The 22,401-nt window shown below is 37.4% G+C and overlaps 2 protein-coding genes across 2 annotated transcripts in view; one reads left to right on the top strand and one right to left on the bottom strand.

The window, feature by feature from the left end:
• Positions 1-4,818: 4,818 nt before the first annotated feature.
• The window catches only part of LOC134743727 (uncharacterized), a 50,538-nt gene continuing 32,955 nt past the window's right edge, over positions 4,819-22,401 (bottom strand). Inside the window, exons 20-22 of the mRNA XM_063677340.1 lie at positions 6,692-6,809; positions 6,308-6,438; positions 4,819-5,073 (exon numbers count right to left, since the gene is read on the bottom strand). Of these exons, the coding sequence (XP_063533410.1) occupies positions 4,876-5,073; positions 6,308-6,438; positions 6,692-6,809 (447 nt within the window). The 3' untranslated portion in view covers positions 4,819-4,875. The remainder of the gene's footprint in view (positions 5,074-6,307; positions 6,439-6,691; positions 6,810-22,401) is intronic.
• LOC134743781 (uncharacterized) lies at positions 16,513-17,398 on the top strand. Its single transcript, XM_063677436.1, has one exon. The coding sequence runs from the start codon at positions 16,665-16,667 to the stop codon at positions 17,376-17,378; it is 714 nt and encodes a 237-aa protein (XP_063533506.1). The 5' UTR covers positions 16,513-16,664; the 3' UTR covers positions 17,379-17,398.

The raw sequence follows: 22,401 nt of genomic DNA, 5'->3' as shown, positions 1-22,401 counted from the left end.
TTTCATCTCGGCGACTCTAAATTCGCGTCAGATTGGCCAGCGATCGAGACTACTACACTGTTAAAATTATCCAGGACTAAATACGAATATAATTTAACCTCTATATCTAGCTGACATTGAAGCAACCGATAGAATTATGAATCAGCCTTTAAAGTAAAATGGCAAACAGTGGGGCCCCCATAAAACAATATATTGCAAGCATTACCATGGTAGGTAACTACAATAATCAAGCACAATGTGTTTATTATAGTCGGCAAACCTGTTAACAAAACACATTAGTATGACAACAATAACCCAGTTCTAAATCTGGGATAAAACAAAATCACAACTCGGTTCCCAATCCGAGAGCATATAAATAAAATAATAACTCGGTTCTCAATCCGAGTGTCTAATAAAATTACATCTCAGTTCCAAGTCCGAGAATATAAAGGCAAAACACAACTCAAATCTTAATCTGAGAGTGTATACACGAAACACAGTGTAGCAATAGCAGTCAGTTCTTAATCTGAAAATATATGGAGAAAATTACACTGTAGTAGTTGGAATAACAGCATTTGCCTTTAACATCGAAGATATAAAATAATAAGCAGTCGCTACATGCGACCAATTATAAAATAATTATGTGCAACTTGGCTTGCCTCTTCCGAGCCCCTAAATAAAGACAACACTCTTACTATACTACCGTTGAACTACGGTAGAACCAGAACAGAAGTTCATGTTATCGAGGTTACTCTCTTACCCAGGTTCGCCTTATCGAGGTTTCACTAATTGTGTTTTGCAACCATCATCAAAGTGTATATTGTGTATCAATCAGCCAGATCAATGGTACATATGCTTAAACCATAAAGCTTGTCAAACAAAGCTTCCCAAGACACAACTTGACTTTCTTCAGCTGTACATGTGCATTTTATGTGTTGGTAACTCAACACATCATCATCCAGGTTAACTCATACCTGCACAAAACTAAATCATTTTGTTAAATACCATGCAAGCACACATTGTAAGGTAAATGAGTTCACAATAGAATACCATTTATAAATCTTGCAAAACAATAGTGAATCCACAAAATTTGTGAAAAATAATTTTTAACTTCTCATTTATGAAAACAAGAAGCAATTAAAATGTACAGTTTTATAATACAAAAAGTATCACAACATACTGCAAGTTCAGAGGAAAAGTGTCAATAACTTCAAACAGTAAGTAGCTCATGACATGACTTGCTTCGGTCAATGTTCATTAGCAGTAAATGGGTTAAAATATATGGAAAGCTTTAACCAAGCTATTTACCTTTGTTTATTATGCATCCATTTAATACTTAACTGACCGATATGTTTAGAGTCCAGTGCTCCAATGGCATTTGTATGTAAGACATGTATGTCATGTAGACAGTCAAAGTCCATATCGACTCCTGAAAGTATTCAACTTGCTTACCATTAGCAACAACCTGCTTTACCAGTATGATACACAGTTTAATAAATGCCTAGTACAATATTTCCATCTCTTTGACAAGATTTAAACCTTGGAAACTCCTGTAATCATACTAAATCGATGCAAGTATTTTAAACTTATGGTCAAAACTTCACCAGCAATTAAGTTTTATTATAAGGAAATGCATCTGAAATATAATGTAAGATAAAGACACAAATTATTATCATTGTCAATGCCTCAAGTGGACACTTGACAACGTCATGCAAATAAAACTTTCATTTGTTTGGTAAGTCTGTCGAAGTATATGTCTTTGGTTCATTTCATGACATGATGAAATTTTGTGAAAAATATTTTGCAATGCAAACTTAAACCACATCCCTATGAACAAAACAACAACCATAATAGGTATACTATAAGTGGTATGCAATTTGGATAAGTAAATATTCTTTTCATGAGATTTTTCATACATAGAAGAAATGTATGTAAGTACAGACAGAAATTATCCATGTTAATTTGTATGTCTCCAACTTAATATTAATTGCAAAGATAAGGATGTATGAGGTTATATGCATAAGAATGTGATATGGACTGCTTTTTAAAATAGTCAGTCCATGAAGGCTCCGGCAACATGTAGTGAATACAATTTGTCGCAGACACTACCCAACTACAAATATAGGTAAATGTCAATAATTATTTTTTGCTTATTCACAAAGCGCATTTTACCAACCTGCAGTCAATGTAACACATACTAATACTAACCCTTAGTATACATGTAGGTAAATCATGAACAAATATTTTTTTTTCTAAATAAATACCTCCTTTTCCATGAAACCAGAGATTAGTCACTTATTAACATATTTTTATTATACTACGTTGGTGGCAAACGAGCATACGGCCCGCCTGATGTTAAGCAGTCTCCGTAGGCTATATACACCTGCTACTCCAAAGGAGCTACATACATTTTGCCAACCATAACACTCCGCACCCTCTTTGAGCTCTGGCAACCTTACTCACCGGCAGGAGCACAACAATATCTCCATATAATGAATTACTTGAACATATACCTGGTATCCATAACCATTTAACTTTAAAATATTATTCATGTCCAGTTTGGTTCATTATAGAGGGCCAAGCCGATAGCCACTAGTGCCTTCAACGGTATGGTAATTCAATTCAAGAATCATTGCTGTCAAATTTCTGGAAATTACACAACCCAAAAACATACTAACAAAGCATTAGTTCAGTTGCAATAAGCATGTATAATAACACACATATATGGAACAGCAATTAATTTCTCCATATCGGTGTTGTAACACTTGTAACCGATATTGTCCTCCAGTGTTTTTTGAAAACTTGAAATCTATTTTAATTTGACTGTAAGGATAAAGTATTAAGTAGCCCTCATTGTTAATCATGAAAGCATAATACCAGCATACATAAGGCATCAATCTAGGCTGAATTTACATTACCAAACTTGTTTTGTAAGCCTTTTTACTTGAATGTAAATCTCACTGTAACACAAACTGTAGAAAATGATCATAGCATTGTGTTAATATGTTATGTACACATAATCACATTATATTATGTATCTGAAAGCACATGGATCACAAAACACAACACATAAGTGAGGCAGTGAACATCTATTTACCACCATGGTCCCGGTGCGTTGTTAGGTGTTGGACCGGCCAACAAGACTTCTTACCTGAACTAATTTATTTCTTACTCTGTACTAATTTGTTTCTTGTTCTGTCTTATTTTATTCATACCAATATCAAAAGCAAAATGGTAACATTGGCAACTGTCAGCCCGTGTCCTGTGATATTCTGCTGTGAATATTGTCATACATACACGCCAGCAGCTTTAATACTCTTCAATATTTATTCAGACATTCATGATCATTGATCACTGAGGTACATAATCTGAAAGCAAACACACAACACAAAGCACGCCGACACAGGTTCGTTTTGTAGGTTCTGTGTAGGCATCATTTGACGCCAACCTTAAACCTTGTATGTTCAATACTCAACAGTCCTTAACAGATGAGTGGTGTTGGTGCATTTACTCATTACAATCAGATTAATTCTGTTAATATAACGATAACGTTCACAACAATGAATGACTACGCGCGGTTAATTTCGTAATTTCAATTTCCGACGAATTATATCGTAGTAGGCGAAGATGATTATCTCACTTCTGAAGCTGTAAGAGTAAAAACACCAGAGCACCATTATAACAAATATTTATTAGAGAATCACAAAATATGGGAGTTTAGTTGTGGATAGTATGTGGCGCGTACGACGCCCAGAAACCGATCTACAAGATGGACGACGCTTCTTAGTGATGTGACATTCCGGTTGTCGTAGTGATGTGACGACCGATAAATGACGATGCCGCCTTTTATTAGGTATGTATGTACATACCTACAACCTAAATCCTAATAGGTAAAAGTTGGCTCGATAAGAAAAACCGGACAAGTGTGAGTCGGACTCGCCCACTGAGGGCTCTGTACAAAGATTGTTTTTTTTTTTACAAATTTATAGGTTTTAGATTTTTCCCTACACCTACTACTTGTGTAGTGCAAGACGATATTATTTCATAGTTCTAGGCCAACGGGAAGTATCCTATAAATTTTTAATGCCTTGTGTCGAAAAAAACGTTTTTTGCGGCAAAATCGGCCGCATTTTTTTTTTACGTTAACTTAGAAGTGTGATATTTTTCACAGCTTCAAGGGACTGTAGACCTGAGTATTATGGTTTAAATTTCAACTCGATACCTTTACGCGTTCCCAAGATAAAAGGTCTTGATACACAGACGGACAGACAACAAAGTGATCCTATAAGGGTTCCATGTTTCCTTTTTTCATAATTCATAATAATTTATAATTCATTTATTGCATTTATAATCATGTGTTTACATAAGCAAAGACAAACAAACAACATTACAAAGAGCATTTTATAGTTTGAGAAGTCAATATATTTTCAAATAACATAATAATAACGAGCATTAAGGCATCACGCCACTAGTTACGCCGAACGTTGTGCACTACAAGTGACATGGTATGGCTGATAGTAGGTAGACCTATGACCATCTTCTGTCTCCATCATCAGACCAGCTTGATGGTATCATATGTCACCCGACTTACATATGTATGCAAATTTTCAGCTTCATCGGAAACCGGGAAGTGGGTCAAATATACAATACAATAAACATAATTAATTTTACAGGTCCATATATTTTTTAAATAACTTAATAAATACGAGGACTAAGGCGTAAATTCACTGCGTTGTGCACTACTAGTAACATGGCTGGCAATAACTGTATGAATCTTACGCAGCATATTGTCATGTCGAACATAGCATTTAGCACATTTTATTACGAATTTATAATTTAACATCTCTTCAAAGTGTACTACTGCAGTAGATAAACTTGTTCTAAAGTTCTAATGAATCACAACGCGACAACTTTCACGTAGTCAACCAGCAGCTTTGGCAGTTCCCACGTATCGTGCCAGGTGTCAATATCGTTCCAGAAGTTCAGGGTTGCCTTGGACGCGCGGTCCTTCCACGGTTTCTTGTGGTCCTTTGACAAGCAAGCGTCAGGGAACTCCGCGTGGCCTCCGACTGCCAACCCTAGGGTTATATAAAACTGAAACCAAACGAGAATATTGTTGTGTTATATTTATTCGCAACAGAGTAGTTTTCTAGGCAAAAAAAATTGCCATTTATGATTTCCATTTCGGCTTCAAATCATTGGACGATAGCAATAAGGTACAGTACAACCCCCAATATCTACTAGTGGAATCTCGATAACTCGAACCTCGTTAAGTTGTAATCCTCAGTATGTCCCAACTGAGCCCAACTGGGGAAGTACCTCCACCTTACAGAAAACCGCAGCCAAATAACACTAGACCCTACTCATAGTGTTGTGTTCCTGCCGGTAAGTAAGGTTGCCAGAATCGCACTTAAACTATCGTGAGACATATTTCAAAATATTTATCAGTACGGTTTTTTACTCACTATTATTTTTTTAGTCGCTTTTATCGACATGACATAAGGTTGCCAGAGCTCAACGAGGGAGAGGAGTGTTAGGGTCGGCAACGCGCGTGTAATATCTCCGGTGTTGCAGGCGTCCATAGGCTACGGTAACTGCTTACCATCAGGCAAGCCGTATGCTTGATTGCCACCGACGTGGTATAAAAAAAAAAGTCGAAAAAAATGCAATTCCCTTCCGCTAAACCCCTAAATACGCGATATCTCGAATTATTTTGACTGCGTAACTCGAACAAAATGTTATATTCCTGCGAGGTAATGATAGTACAAATGTGTACTCTATAACTCAAATTTCAAACAACAGACTCCGTAAGTCGTACCTAATTAGCAAAATGTATAATGTCTTACTTGGAACTCCTAGAACTCAGCAATAAAATCCAAAACAAAAGTTCGGGTCTTTTATCTATTGTTTGTGCCTTGTACAAGTTATACACGTGCAATTAATGCAAATTTATTAAACTTTCTAAGTAATACAGTTGTGTACGAAAGTGACTGGAATAAACTTCAGAACATAGAAGTACAAATTGAAGATTGATCAAACTGATTCATCATGTTTTGAACCATTAATTTCAAATAAAAAAGCAAGAGGTCAAGACTGACTCCTGTCGCTGCGTGCTCATTTATCCCCTGACGACCTAATTTCTTTTGACGGTATTCGTTTACATTTGCTTCAATTATCACATGAAATAAAATTCGGACGAACCGGATCTAAGCAGATTCGACGGTATATAATGTTATTGTCAATTTGTTGTAAGGTAAAGTTGCTTCCTAAGGACAAAGAGACTATTTCAAAAGCCTTCATTTAGCCCTAATCGGACTTATTGACTTACGTAGTTGTCAAATGGCGCCATGCCCGATTGTTGCGGACCAGCGCAAGTCTTTGGCAGACTCGCGCGCAGACCATCTCCCCCTGGTTCGATGCGACCGTACTCCTCACCATCCACAGACATGATCAAACTATCTGCAAACATAGAACATATCAACGTTCATATTCACTAATGAATCTAGATAGCAAGGCCTGTCTTGTCATATATGTACGTTTGCTTTTACCGTATGTATGGAAGCTTATGAAATAATAGAAATCAACATTTTTTTATTTATCTAAGGGACAAAGTCCATCCATCAATCTTTGTGTTTTCAAATAAGTCTCAACTGTTTTTTTAGTTAGTCTCGACGATGAATTGTGGGTAAATATAATATATTTCCTCCCTCACCCGGGGTCCATTTGACGGAGTATACGTGGAAATCGTCGCCCCAATATTTATTAGATGCTTTAGTGACAAATAATGCGTTGTGACACGTTGTATCTATCACGGGGCCACTATATAGTACCTGAAATAAAATAACATTATTTATATCTGTCCACTAATGAAAAAAAATATTCCTAGTTCTACTACTAACGACCCACAGATGACGCTTACGTATGTTGTACATTTGTACATTCTATATCTGTGGGACGAACAGACTTAGACATAAAACAAACAATAAGCTAAATTCATGTATAAGCGATTACGATTATTATTTTGATATATTCCATACTGTAGTAATATTGTATCACATACTGTGCAATGGTATCGTAGCGTGTACTGTGGAACATATATATATTCATACATATATATTCAGTTTCTTTTTGCGAGTTCCTATAATTGGCTCTGTATTGTTGTTTAAAAAGTTGAACTAATATTTCATAGCTGTTGGAATTCCTTGTATAAATAAATAAATACCATTTTTATATTTTTTTATATTTGAACTAGAGGCTATTTCAAACGTACACTTTGATATACAAATGATGTCATTGTTATCTCTCTCGTACTCGCCTGTGCGTGTATTATTTTGACGCGAGCGAGGCGCACGGGCGAATGAAAACAAAATAATCATTTTGCTGCCAAAGTTTAAGTTTGAATGGACTTAATATTATCTTATTTAGTAACTATTATTTCAGCTTGTGTTGGGTTTATTAAAAACTTATAAATAGAAGTGATGATTCTTGTCCTACTTTCCTACTGCATACCTTATTTCCAAACTGAGTCGAGCCTTTTGTGAGATCTAAGTTTCCACGTGCACACGCTATCTTCAGCATCCCCGAGTTCTTAGTTCCATAGACATATTTATTTATCAGCGGCTCTAGCAGAATCTCTGGAAAAAGGAAACATTCAAAACGATTTCTCAACATTCCCGTAAATGTCCCAGTGACGCTGTCACTGAAGCATTGGTAGACAAGTTGCTGTCTTTATCTTAGTTGTTAATCCCCGTCGCAAAAAGAGGGGTGTTATATTTATTATGTTTGACGCCAATGTCCGTCTGTTTGTCTGTAACGATCGGTAGCGAAGAGCTGGCCTACACCAACAGCCAGTTCGTCCTCAAACACTCCACATCGGTGGGGAGCGACCCGCAACAGGCGGCTCGTCTGCTCTTTTGCTTCGTATTAAATACATAAAAAATATGCTACCTTTATTTATAGGAATGGTTGTAGCCTACCTGGGTAAATCCAATCGCCTTGAGGTAATTTGGCTCTAACACTGATGATACCATACGTAAAAGCAAAACTAGATTTGCTAGTGACACGACCTCCCACCACCGGTGGTATGATGGACGCGCCATCGCTAGCTTCTATATGGCACGAAGAAGACTGTCCCGATGTACATCTTAAAACATAAGTGTTGTTAAAGTAAAGAGTTTAAGGCAAAAACACGTTGGGTATAACTGATTAATCAAGCGTTCAGCCACCTCCATTTTGAGGTCACATATTTGGCCAACTTCCTTTCAATTTGGATGGCATTTCCAGTTAGTTTAGCCCGAACCACTGTCATTAAATTTTTCCTTCACTGTTGCTTTTACAACAATGCGTTCAAGAATGTGATTTGAAACAAACGTTCAACTAATTACTCGTTTTTAGGGTTCCGTAGCCAAATGGCAAAAAACGGAACCAAAGTCAAAGTCAAAGTCAATATCATCTTTATTCAAATAGGCCTAGCAACAAGCACTTTTAAATTGTCAAGTTTTAAATATTACCTTAATCTAAATATCAGAGCAATTTATTGATGCAGTTATTATTATTCTTAAAAACATTAAATTATTATATAGGTAGATATGTCAAACTTAATAATAAGAATTCACAAAAGGATCGTCAAACACCGAAATTGTATAAAAAATACTAGTCTAGAAACTTTCTAGAATAAAAATCTAAATGTCAAAAAATACGGATTACCTAATATAGGTATTCATTGAATTATCAATTTCATCATTATTAACACAATAATAAATAATTAATTATTTTCAATCACAATCCCACGGTGTTTCATCATTCATGTAGTCTTGTGTGCTATAATAGGCTTTAGAGATAGTTTACGTTTTACATATTTTTTAAATTTCTTAACAGATAATTCAGTAATGATATTTGGAAGTTTATTATAAAATCTTACACAGTTACCCATGAATGATTTTTTAATTTTAACCCTTATGGATTCGTCATTTCTGTCTGTCTGTCTGTCTGTCTGTCCGTCCGTCCGTATGTCACAGCCACTTTTTTCCGAAACTATAAGAACTATACTGTTGAAACTTGGTAAGTAGATATATTATGTGAACCGCATTAAGATTTTCACTCAAAAATAGAAAAAAACAAAAAATTTTAGGGCTCCCCATACTTAGAACTAAAACTCAAAAAAAATTTTTTTTCATTAAACCCATACGTGTGGGGTATCTATGGATAGGTTTAATGATAATTAGGTTTCTAATATAATTTTTTTCTAAACTCAATATTTTACGCGAGATGTCCTTCCAAAGTGGTAAAATGTGTGCGTGACCCCCCCCCCCCCCCCTATAACTTCTAAAATAAGAGAACGATAAAACTACCATGTAAACTTCCACCAAAAATTGGTTTGAACGAGATCTAGTAAGTAGTTTTTTTTTAATACGTCATAAATCGTAAACCGCAATTTACCTTTCACTCACGTTTCACATAAAAATACATTAACTTGTTTTAAACACATAGATGTTACAATTCTTACCCATTATATAGGTCCAAAGAGCCATATAAACTGTAGTAAGTGAAACCAGGCTGGACCTGCTGCAATGCAGGTGTAATGCGGAGGTACCCATTTTTTACGGAAACGGTGAAGCGTTGGTATGACACGAATGGAAGCTCCTAAAAACAAAAGGTTTGTATACAGGGTGGTCCGGAATAACATAGTCGAGAAAAGTTTCTGGGTTTTTACTGTCTGATTTGTCAATTGAAATAAATAATTTTGACAGTCATTTTAATGCGTAAGGAGATAAAAGTTCATAAGAGATTGTTCAGTGGTCCGGAATAACATAGTCAACAAAAGTTTCTTGGTTTTTACTGCCTGATTTGTCAATTGAAATAAATAATTTTGACAGTCATTTTAATGCGTAAGGAGATAAAAGCTCATAAGAGATTATTCAGTGGTCCGGAATAAGATAGTCAAGAAAAGTTTCTGGGTTTTTACTGCTTGATTGGTCAATTGAAATAAATAATTTTGCCAGTCATTTTAATGCGTAAGGAGATAAATTAAGCTCATAAAAGATTGTTCAGGATATCCAGAACGGTAAGGTAGGTACCATAATATGATGGAACGATAGAAGTCAAGAGATTCATGACCAATACTGTATTAGGGCTCTCGAAGATGTCAATTAATAACTCACAGGGTGGTCAATGGGCACGTAATGCTGGACCTGCCACACATCTTCACGCAGAGCGTCGAAGTTCTCCTCGAAAAAGACCTGCCCTGCACAGGCTGTGCCCATGAATAGGCGCGTCTGCGTCGGCGCGCAAACTGTCGGCGCCGGAGTTTCCGCTGGCAGTACCAGCGGGATTACTACCGGCTCTGGAAGAAGTATTTAGGCAGACTTTATTAAACATACCTCCTAACTATGCATTCGGCAGAATTTGATAAGGCACATTCTTGGTTTTAAAACTTGCTATAAGCCAATCTAAGGCATTCCAAACTAGAGGGCTGTTAGTCGAAAATTGTACTACTTATTATTTAAGCTTCCATTTATTAGTTGTTAAAAGCAATTAATTTTCTAATTGAAAACGTGAGTGGATGAACATGTTATGTTACCTACAAAAACTTAACTTTTGAGTAAATCGCAGGTAAAGATGATAAATAATAAGCTGATAAGCTGTAGAAAATGTTTAAAAATCGAAAAGATAAATAAATAAGATAAATATTTAAGTAATCTTCGAAACTACATTGAGCGATAAAGTTGTCCTAAGTTATAAAATAAATCTTTGTAAATAATTTACACAATAACAAGTCTTCATTGAAGTTCCAACAGGCATCCCTGCAGTACTTAGAAAGAAGCCTAGGCCTCAACATAATATATGGTGGTATGATATGGTGGTGGTATGGTATTGCAATAAACAATTTTGAATTTGAATTTGAATTTATTATACTTTAATGAATAAAGGTCACATAACACCTACATTCACGTTAAAAAATCACACATTAATAAAATTAATTTATTTTTTTATCCTTTTGTTTTCAATTCAGAATCGGAATCCATTACTCCGAAACATTTTACAATAATACTGCTAAATCTAAATCCAGTTCAGCAAAAAAAGTGATTTTAAGAGGAGAAGAACCTCATCTGAATATTTTACTCCTTTATGTGAAAATAAATACCCCCTGACATGGATGAAGATGCTATGATTCAAACATGACACGTTCTTCTCTTCCATGTCGTCAACAGAGTGAAATTGAACGGACATGCTATATATGCGCACTTACCGCCTTGATCCACGGAGAAATTAACTTTTTTGTATACATAATACTACGTTCATCAATTACTTTAGGGCTTTTATGGCCCAAAGTATTAAATGTGAAATTTTCAAATCCACATTTATTGCATAAAAACAAATTATGAACAATTTTACATAACATATTCATCCACTCATGTCTTCCAATATCATTTTAATTTAAATTTAAATAAATAATTAAAAACCAATAGCTTTATTGGGTCTGGATTTATTGGGTATTAAGACTTACTGTGGCTAACTCGATCATCAATAGTAGAAGATCCAATTTTCCAAGTCCCGCTAGACCCGAAACCGGTGTGCACGCCAAAATAGCTCACAGGGAAAGGATCAGGGTCTTGCCACTTCAAAAAGGGGCTCATTTCTCCCTCCCGCCCAGCCATAACATTTCCCTTGTCCCAACTCATCCAGAAAGTACGGAAACCGGCGTTGTCTAAGATTTCTGGTGTCTGAACTTCATCTCTCTCAGGTGGAAGGCAGCATCTTTTTCTAATTGTGCTCTTTGAGTTCGCCCAACCACCAATGACGATCTGCAATGTGACCGATGAAAAAAATCACCTAACTGAACTGATGAAACGCACGCAAAGTGCAACGCACGAACTGTCTTTTCGGTATCGTATCTTCAACCTACCTACGCCATTGACTATGAACTTTGATTTCGACCATGACTACATCATTGAATATTATTGTACATGAAATAATTTTTCTCGGTGACAGGTTCAGGTCCGTTAACTCTGAGAATGACCTTGGGATTTTAGAAAGACATCGGGTATCGGCGGTAACACGCGAAGGTGATACTGCTCTGTTCTGCTTTCTTATTAACTCACAAAAAGTTAAAGTAACCGCAAAAAGTTAAGGATACCTCTTGTCTCAATGTAAAATAAGCTCTAATTTAATGACATTATGCTTAATATTCGGTTTATGAATATAGGATAATATCCAAACATAACACACACACACACACACACACACACACACACACACACACACACACACACACACACACACACACACACACACACACACACACACACACACACACACACACACACACACACACACACACACACACACACACACACACACACACACACACACACACACACACACACACACACACACACACACACACACACACACACACACACACACACACACACACACACACACACACACACACACACACACACACACACACACACACACACACACACACACACACACACACACACACACACACACACACACACACACACACACACACACACACACACACACACACACACACACACACACACACACACACACACACACACACACACACACACACACACACACACACACACACACACACACACACACACACACACACACACACACACACACACACACACACACACACACACACACACACACACACACACACACACACACACACACACACACACACACACACACACACACACACACACACACACACACACACACACACACACACACACACACACACACACACACACACACACAACGCATTGACACTCAATCAGAATTAGGCTTTAAGTATATGTTTATCTTTTATGTTACATATAGTTGTATTATTTATTACTAAGCTTTACTAATTTGAATTACCTTATTCTACTTTTAATTTTTCTTTTCTACATGGCTGCTATAGCCGCTTATGTATATCTTTAAGTAAATCGTATGATAGATATGACAGGCTTTGCCTAGTGTGGGGGTCAGTATAAATTGTAAATGCTCTAATGTTTCTGGAAATAAACTATTTGTATTTTCTGCCGCCTTAAGGAGAAAAACCATAAGTGTCAATTTTTGCGAAATTGAGTTATTGACACCCTCGAAATCAGGAAGAAAAATGTGATTTTTCTATCTAGCAGTTATTTCTTTATCTCTAACAGGTCAAGATTTAGACAAGCATAACTACACGCCATTTTGGTAAAGTTAGTTCCTTTTTGAGAAAGAAAAAGCATAAGTATATATTCATAGACAGAAAAGTACTAAAGTGACAACTTGTGTTTTTTTTCCCTTTTGTGTTGAATTTAAGCCCAACATCTATTTCATAAGAAGAAAAACCATAGTTTAGTATTACATAAAATTTCTATGTAAAAAACCCTTAAGTTGACAAAAATGTTCATTTTTGTTAGTAAAAAAATATTATTAGTCATAACTCTTGGAACCTAAAAACACATAAGTTGCACGTTATGTTTTTTCTGTCTCGTATGACTCTTCCTTATGCTTTTTCTGCTTAGTGTCGGTTTCAAAAACAGTGAACTTGTGGTTTATTTCTTAAACATTGTTGTCAGTTATGCTTTATCAGGCTAGTAGGTAGTCCCCCTCCGGTCTCCTCAAAGACAGATTTCGGGCGGTTCACTTGGCGCGTGCGGCTTGATCGGTTTTTTCCTTTGGAAGAGGTTGCGAGTACAACGCAGTACGCACGTATTAACTCCTGCCTATTTTGAAAAACATGAGGTGTTAACGTATATTGGTGTACCGCATTCTACTTCAACCTTAGATTTTAATACAAAAGGACATTTTTGCAGGAAAAATTTTGGCTTGGCATTTGGTTTCAGTTTCAGGGTTATATTTGCCTTTTTAAAACTACCCCAGCCTGGTTCAAATACAAGAGCTCTTTTTTTTTTCTCTAGATACGCCTACGAGCATACGCAGCGTGTCCAGCCAAGTTAAAAGAAAAAGCAGCAACCGTGTGTAATATTACACGAACCATTTCGAGCTACTTTTGACCCCTTCATAACTTGAAACCTTTATATAACCTGCACATATGAAAATTGGCACATTTATTCAAGCCCCTTAGCTTGTCTAGAATTAAAAATTTGGGTTGGGTATATTTAGAGCACCTAATGGCAATGTGTCATAATACTAATAAAAATGTGTGCAGCGGAATTAGTCACACCCTTGCACATACTTATCAACCAATCGCTAAATGAAGGCGTATTTCCGGACCGGTTAAAAATCGCCAAAATTAAGCCCCTTTTAAAACCAGGAGGCAACAGCAAAGACCCAAACCATTATAGACCTATCGCTCTTTTACCGGCCGTCTCAAAATTTTTTGAAAAAGCAATGATAAATAGAGTATATAGTTTCTTTGAAAAATTTAACGTACTGAACAAAAATCAATTTGGCTTCAGAAAACGCCACTCTACTACACTTGCAGTCTACAATTACGTCCAAGAAATCCTCGGTACTATAGATCAAAAGCAGTATGGCGTAGGTTTACTGCTCGATATGACAAAGGCTTACGATCGAGTTTCCCATAAAATCCTGATGTCAAAGTTAAACGGCATGGGTATTCGCGGAAACGCCTATCTATGGTTTAAGTCGTATCTTGAAAACCGCAGTCAGTACGTACAAATTAACCACTTTTGCAAAGATTCTAGGGAAATAAAGGACATAGTATCAGAAACGCGATACACTTCGTGCTCAATACCCCAAGGAAGCGTGGCCGGATGTATATTATTTTTAGCATATGTGAACGACTTGCCTGAAATATTAGACACAACATGTATAATGTTTGCGGATGACGTTTCTTTATTATTTAGTTGTACGAGTAGTGAATATTGCAATAATCAATTACAAGACATATTTACAAAAACTCAAAAATGGCTCGATGACCATAATCTTGAAATAAATTTGAAGAAAACTAAAATTATCCAGTTCAAACCGGTACAGAAGCAATCACTACAAATAACGCTTAAAATTGAAGATACGCCTATAGAGGAAGTAATGGAATTTAACTTATTAGGAATAAATATAGACTCAAATCTAAATTGGAAATCCCATATCGGAAAAATTAACACAAAGCTGTCCCGATTTATATACGCTCTTAGTGTGCTTAAAATAAACACAAACTTTAAAACTGCTTTGTCAGCATATTACGCGTATGCGAATTCCTGGCTTAAATACGGTATAATACTGTGGGGTGACAGCACAGAGGTACACCAACTTTTTATCTTACAGAAAAATTGTATACGCATCCTTACCAACACGCGAATACCTAATAGCTGCCGTCCTCACTTTATAAGGCATAAAATTCTAACGTTAGCATGTATATATATTATGGAAGCGGCGATGTTTGTCAGAAATAACACAAACTTATTCCCCTTACAAAAAATCACCTCAAATAGACGAAACAAAATTCAGTACCAATTACCGATTTCAAAATTAGCTATGTACAGAAACGGCCCCTATTATAGATGCGTTACAATAGCAAACAAGCTGCCCCAACAACTTTTACATGAAACAAACGACAAAGCATTTAAAGGTAATTTAATTAAACTACTTCAAGAGAAATGTTATTATACTATTCAAGAATATTTAAATGATGACGCTTTGCCAAATTGGTATCAATAGGACATAATCCTTCGCAAACATTTAAATTATATATTATTATTGTTATTTTTTATTATACATGTAATTTTAATTTTTTCATTTAATTTGTAATTATTTTATAATGATGAATTGTACAATTATAAAATAAGTAATGCCGCATAAATCCCTATCCCATTAAATTAAGATTTATACAGGATTTATATAATTTATTACAATGAAATTTTGCAATGTATTCTGAAATTATGTTACATCAAGTCTAGTATTATTTGTAAATAGTCACCATTAGTATTAAGATTATATTGCCATGCCCTAACAGGGTACCATGTACCGACTTTATAATGTTTCAATACCATCCTATGTAAAATGAACATGGACGCAATAAAGATATATGAAATATGAAATATGAAACCTTACTATTTAATTTTGTTATCAAGAGAGAGACCTTTTTTTCTTCCGAAATGTCATGTAATAACTTGTAATTATAACAATTCAGTTGTTCCTCGTAACTCTTCCAATTTCCACCACAAAAATTTTCTTAACTCGTAATAGGGAGCATGACTGGTGTGACATCTTAATGTTTTTGGTTTTTTCTTATTCTGGAAGCAATTTTCGTAAGTCGACGATACTCGGATTTGAGCCTGGCGATGATCGTAATTGTTTTATGAGTTGCGATTATTAAGGGTATCTCAAAGAATTAGTAATTACTTAGTGCAATCAAATTGTGGTTAATTTTAGTTTTGTGTTACATTATTACTCAAAGATCTCTAAAAGTATCTTATTTGTTTTCTTTTAATAAATAATTTTGATTCCTCATCGTATTTTTATGAATTCCTTTAACGAGATAAATCATAATTTGATAACTTTAACTAAGCAAAAAAACCACAAAGTACCCTGTTGCATATGTGTGCGTGAGGCTGCGTCCACACGCTGTTACTCGTTGAAATATATGTCAGTGCGCTAACGGCCGTCTGTGGTTTTACTCGCTCCTTTCCGTATCTATCAGTGGCGACTCGCGTGCGTAATCTACCCGTTCCGCAAAAAAAAAAATCATGGCAAGTGCTAATCTCGGGATTTTAACTATTTTTGATCACGATGGCCAAAGTTGGAAGAGTTACAAAGGCAGGATTCTACAATTTTTTTTGGCTAATGATGTGGACGGGACGACAGATGCTACGGGGAAGAAGAGGAAAGCCATTCTTTTAAGCGCACTCAGCGAAGGCACGTATAAATTAGTTGAGGATTTAGCGTTGCCAAAGCAATTGGAAAGCGTGCCATTCGAGGACATTTTGACGCTTTTGGACGGACATTTTACACCGACACGGGTGGGCTTCGGGGAGCGTCATAAGTTCTACTCCGCGTCACAGCAGGTAGGCGAGTCTCACACGCAATGGGCGGCGAGGCTCCGTGGTCTGACTGCACACTGTGAATTTGCTAATGTAGAAGAGGCACTGCGTGACCGGTTCCTGATAGGCATGTTGCCAGGCCGGGAGAAGGAGAAACTTTATGCTCGGGAGTTGAAGGATTTGACGCTGGCTAAAGCTGTCGAGTTGGCAGAAACTATTCGGTGCGCCAGCGCGGGAGCTACGGCGTCGGGTTCCGAACCCGGCACTGATCAGCTGTTGAAGATATCAAAGATTCCGAAGAAAACAGGTGTCGGCGCGAAGGTTCCGTGTACGGTTTGCGGTTACACAAATCATAAGACTGCAGTGTCGATTTACAAATTTCGTGTGCAAAAAGTGTCATGTAAAGGGACATTTGCGTAGAATGTGTAAAGTGAAATACGTTAATTTGGGACCAGAGGATGAGGGCGATGACGACGGTAAGATTTATTTTATTCGTTCATTTCGCGGAGAGCCTATGGTCGAAACCGTCACTATTCGTAAAAAACAATTTAAATTTGAAATTGATACGGGCAGTGCCGTCACGGTTGTACCGCAAAATACATACAATAAGAGTTTTAGTGACATTCCCTTACGATCCACGAGCAAAAGGTTGCACGGGTATTCTGGGGAACGTATTCAGTGTATAGGAATGATTCCACTACCCATTTCATATGCGGGGAGCACGCATTCGATAAACGCATATGTAGTCTGTGATGAGGGCCCCGCACTACTAGGAAGAGATTTCACTTCTACATTTAATTTACAATTAACCCCTGTGCATTATTGTAGTGATGAAACTATAGTTAAACGGTTACAAAAGGGATACCCTCAGCTTTTCTCGGATGAACTCGGGTGTTACAATAAAACTAAAATTAAATTAACTTTAAAAGAACACTCTAAACCGGTTTTTATTAAAGCCCGGCCGATCGCGTTCGCATTGCGAGATAAAATCGATAAGGAGATAGATAGGCTAGTCAATCTAGGCGTTCTCGTTCCGGTCGAACACTCTGAATATGCCTCCCCAATTGTCCCCGTATTAAAACGAAACGGAACCGTTAGACTATGCGCAGATTACTCGGTGAGTATTAATAAACAACTAGTCGTTGAGCAATACCCGCTACCTACTGCAAATGAGTTATTTTCTAAACTATGTGGTGGCAAACAATTTTCAAAACTCGATTTATCGATGGCATATAATCAGTTTATGCTCGACGAGGCCTCACAAAATATAACGTGTATTAATACACACCGAGGCCTTTGTAAATATACAAGGTTAGTGTTCGGGTTATCCTCGGCACCAGGGATTTTTCAGCGTGCTATGGAGGGGCTACTAGCGGGCATGGATGGCGTGTTGTGTTTGTTGGACGACGTGCTCATCACGGGCAGTGAGGAAAAACAGCACATAGACCGGTTGCACGCAGTCCTTAAGCGATTACAATCAGCGGGGTTAACCCTACAAAAGGAAAAGTGCGTGTTTTTCCAGGACGAAGTTTCATATTTAGGGTACGTCATAAGTAAAAACGGTTTAAAAAAATCATCGGATAAAATAGTAGCGATGGTAAATGCACCAAAACCTAAAAATGTTAACGAATTACAGTCTTTTTTGGGACTCATAAACTATTACCGGAGTTTTGTACCGGAAGCATCAACAATCTTGAGCCCATTGTATGACCTATTAAAAAAAATAAATAAAGTGGCATTGGTCTAGCGAGCATGACACTGCGTTTGAAAAGATTAAAAGTGTCTTAGCGTCGGATCAGGTACTTGCGCATTTCAATCCTAACGCGAAGGTCATCTTGACAGTTGATGCATCCCCCACCGGGCTATCTGCCATTTTATCACAGATCGAATCAGATGGCACCGAAAGACCGGTTTCCTTTGCCTCGCGCAGTCTTAACGCGGCCGAAAAACGTTACTCGCAGTTACAGAAGGAAGCCACTAGTATCGTGTTTGGTATACGTCGATTTCACCAGTACCTGTACGGAAGGTCGGTACCCTTCGTTTTACGTACAGATCATAAGCCCTTAACCAGCATTTTCCATCCCGAGCGTGGCATTCCCGAAGTATCTGCGAATAGATTACAGAGATACGCAATGTTTCTAAGTGGGTATAATTACGTCATAGAATACGTACGCAGCGCTGATAACAGCGCGGACTACTTGTCGCGGGCTTGTCTGCCGCCGCGAGGGGGCGGGGAGGATAAAACTCGGGTCGACCCGCGCGATGATTGGGATCGAGCTGCATACATTTGTTTTGTCACGGATGGTAATTTGCCAATTTCTGTTAATGAGCTTCGTAATGAAACTAGTAAAGACATTGTTCTCCAACAGGTAATTAAGTATACCGTGAATGGCTGGCCTCATAAAGTTAACGATATAAAAATAAAACCATTCTTTTTATGTCGTACACAACTATCAATTGAAAACGGGTGTATTATGCGGGGCCATAAAGCCGTGATACCGAAAAGATTGCAGGGGAAAGTGTTGTCTGAATTACATACCTCACACTTAGGTATCGTTAAAACTAAAGCGGAGGCACGTTCAAGGTTATGGTTTCCCGGTATAGACGAGGCGATAGAAAAAATGATAGGTTCGTGCGACGTTTGCATTCAATTACGCCCATCTCCGGCGCGGGTTCCATTGGCACATTGGGACCTACCCCCCACGGTTTTTTTTAGGCTCCACATTGATTTCCTGGGTCCTATAAATAACCACACATATTTAATCGCTGTGGATGCATATTCCAAATGGGTGGAGGTCTATGATATGGGAAACTCGACATCATCAATGGCGGTCATAGATAAATTATGTGATTTTTTTTCAAGGTTCGGGTTACCTACGGTAATCGTAAGTGATAACGGTGCATCCTTTTGTTCGCACGAGTTTACCACTTTTTGTAACTTAAACGGGATACAACACGTGACGTCACCACCATACCATCCGGCTAGTAATGGCCAGGCGGAAAGTATGGTCAAAGTGATCAAAAAAGGGATCAAATCTAGTTTAATAACAGGGCTTAATGTACGGGATAGTAAGGTTAAACTATTACAGTACTTGTTCAATTACAGGAACTCCGTTCATTCTACCACGGGCTCTTCGCCAACTGAACTAGTGTATGGACGCAAACTAAGATCGCGTTTAGATTTACTGCACCCGGTTACGCCAACGCCTTCATCCTCATCGGTCACCCTTGCTAATGTTATCAAAAATAAACAGTGTTCGCAGAATAACAAGTTAAATAGGAAGAACAATGAAACTTTTACAACCGACGAGCGCGTACTATACAAAAAATTTACTAATAAAAATAAGTTCACTTGGTCTAAAGGCGTGGTTAACAGAAGACTAGGCAAAGTTTTATACTTAATAAAATACATTACTACTTCAGCGTTGATTAAAAAACATAAAAATCATATACTTAAGTACAAAGGTACTGAAAGTAACTGGGACTATTGTGACGCACTGGATTGTGACTTACCTGAGACATCCTTACCCTCTGCACTGCAAACGCCGCCGCCGCCGCAAACGCCGCCGCCGCCACCGTCGCCGCCGCAAACACCGCCGCCACCACCGCCGCTGCCGCAAACGCCATCGCCACCAACTCCACTGCCGTCACCATTGCCGATGTCAACCCATGAACTACCGCCGGGTCCCTCACTCACGGGGACTTTAGCCCCATCATCGGACGACCCCGCAGAGGGGGAAAGTAAGGCAAAGAGCGAAGTAAGGAAAGAGGTGACAAGCTCAGATGATGAGGATGAATTCCATGAGGCGGAAGCAGGAGGCCAGAAGCCAGACATGGCGAGCAATGCGCCAATAGTCCCCAAAAGAATATTACGGAAGCGTTCCAATATTAGTTTTAAGAAATATTTTTAAGAATTGTTTTAGGTTAGTTATGTAACTAGGGGGAGGAAGTGTTGCATATGTGTGCGTGAGGCTGCGTCCACACGCTGTTACTCGTTGAAATATATGTCAGTGCGCTAACGGCCGTCTGTGGTTTTACTCGCTCCTTTCCGTATCTATCATACCCAATTGTGCTTTTTCAGCTTCTAGATCGATTAGTAACATAAGCACAACTGTGTACTTGTGCTTTTATTTCTTAGACATCGTAGTGCAAAACTAACACAAAAAACATAAGTACGCACTTATGTCATTTAATCTTAGTAAAGATATTTTTATTCTATTTGTTTTACGAGGTAGTAACTATTTTTTCTAAATAACTTATTTAAATAAATAGATAATCGAATAATTTATAATCCATAAAAAATCTACACTATTACTTTGTTCATTAACAAAAGTTTCAACTTTGTACTTAGAATTTAACCTATTTGAACAGGAGCGCAAAGTTTTTTGGCTTTTTCTCGAAACTTACTTTTTGTCAGTTATGGTTTTTTTCCTTGAGACGGCAGTTTTGTATTTGTTATATTTTAATTCATATGGTAAAATTATACAATTTTTCAAATTCCAGATTACATCGTAATCAAAACTTTCCAGATTTAACACAAAGTCCTTTTTCGGTCTCTTTTTCTTTGGCGTTTCAATGGGGCAATGGGAATGGATGGAGGCTTTCGGTCGGCTTCGCTTAATATTTTTCTTAATGTATTTTTTGAAATTCCTGTTACTTCTATCCCAGTCTTGAATTTTATTAAAATATTTACAATTATCACTTTACTTAAAAGTTTCCGCTTCTTTTCAAAAATATTTATTATACTTTATATATGATTTTTCGTGATTGACCATTTACAGAAATACCCTTTTTGAGATGAGTCCCCTTTAAATTAATTGCCAAAAATATGAAATTACATATTTATCTACTAGTTATGGTGGTATTAACTACTCTATATAGTTTAAGGCTGAAAAGGCGACTGCACTCTTTGGGTGTTGGATTGCAACATTTGAAACTAAATCAGTAAGACACTGTCATTTTCTATTACGCGATTACGTCCGATTTTACCCGAAAAACGAATGTCATTCTGAGAGTTAACGGACTGTAGCTAATTTTTTGCAGTTAGCCAGATTGTTGAAAATTACTTGTCACCTAAATAACCCGAACCCATTACCTACTGAATCTGAATAAGAACTTACCTCATACATAGGGTCAGTGTCCTGGGGTCCTGATGTAAGACCAACATGGGCGTCGTTACGAGCCCGCACTTTGAAATGCAGCGATGTACTTGAAATCGGTAAGTACTGGTACTGGATGTTGTCACCAGTCACAATATCTGGAACTTTTTATTATAATAGATTTCTCTATACGTATGTACTTTTAGTAATCGGGTATATTTAAAGTCAAAATAAGAAATACATAAGGCAAACGTACTAGTGCTCGTCACGGTCCCAGTACATGTCGCAGGGTGTTATCCATTGCGCATCAACATTTCGAGCACTACTAGTACGTTTACCTTACC

This window comes from Cydia strobilella, chromosome 8 (genome assembly GCF_947568885.1).
Source record: "Cydia strobilella chromosome 8, ilCydStro3.1, whole genome shotgun sequence".
Taxonomy (NCBI): domain Eukaryota; kingdom Metazoa; phylum Arthropoda; class Insecta; order Lepidoptera; family Tortricidae; genus Cydia; species Cydia strobilella.
The sequence above is the reverse complement of the archived record's forward strand: the minus strand, read 5'-3'. Positions and strand labels throughout refer to the sequence as shown.

What these genes read in the sequence shown, in the direction of transcription:
- LOC134743781 (XM_063677436.1), top strand. Translation starts at nt 16,665, where the DNA reads ATGGCAAGTGCTAATCTCGGGATTTTAACTATTTTTGATCACGATGGC.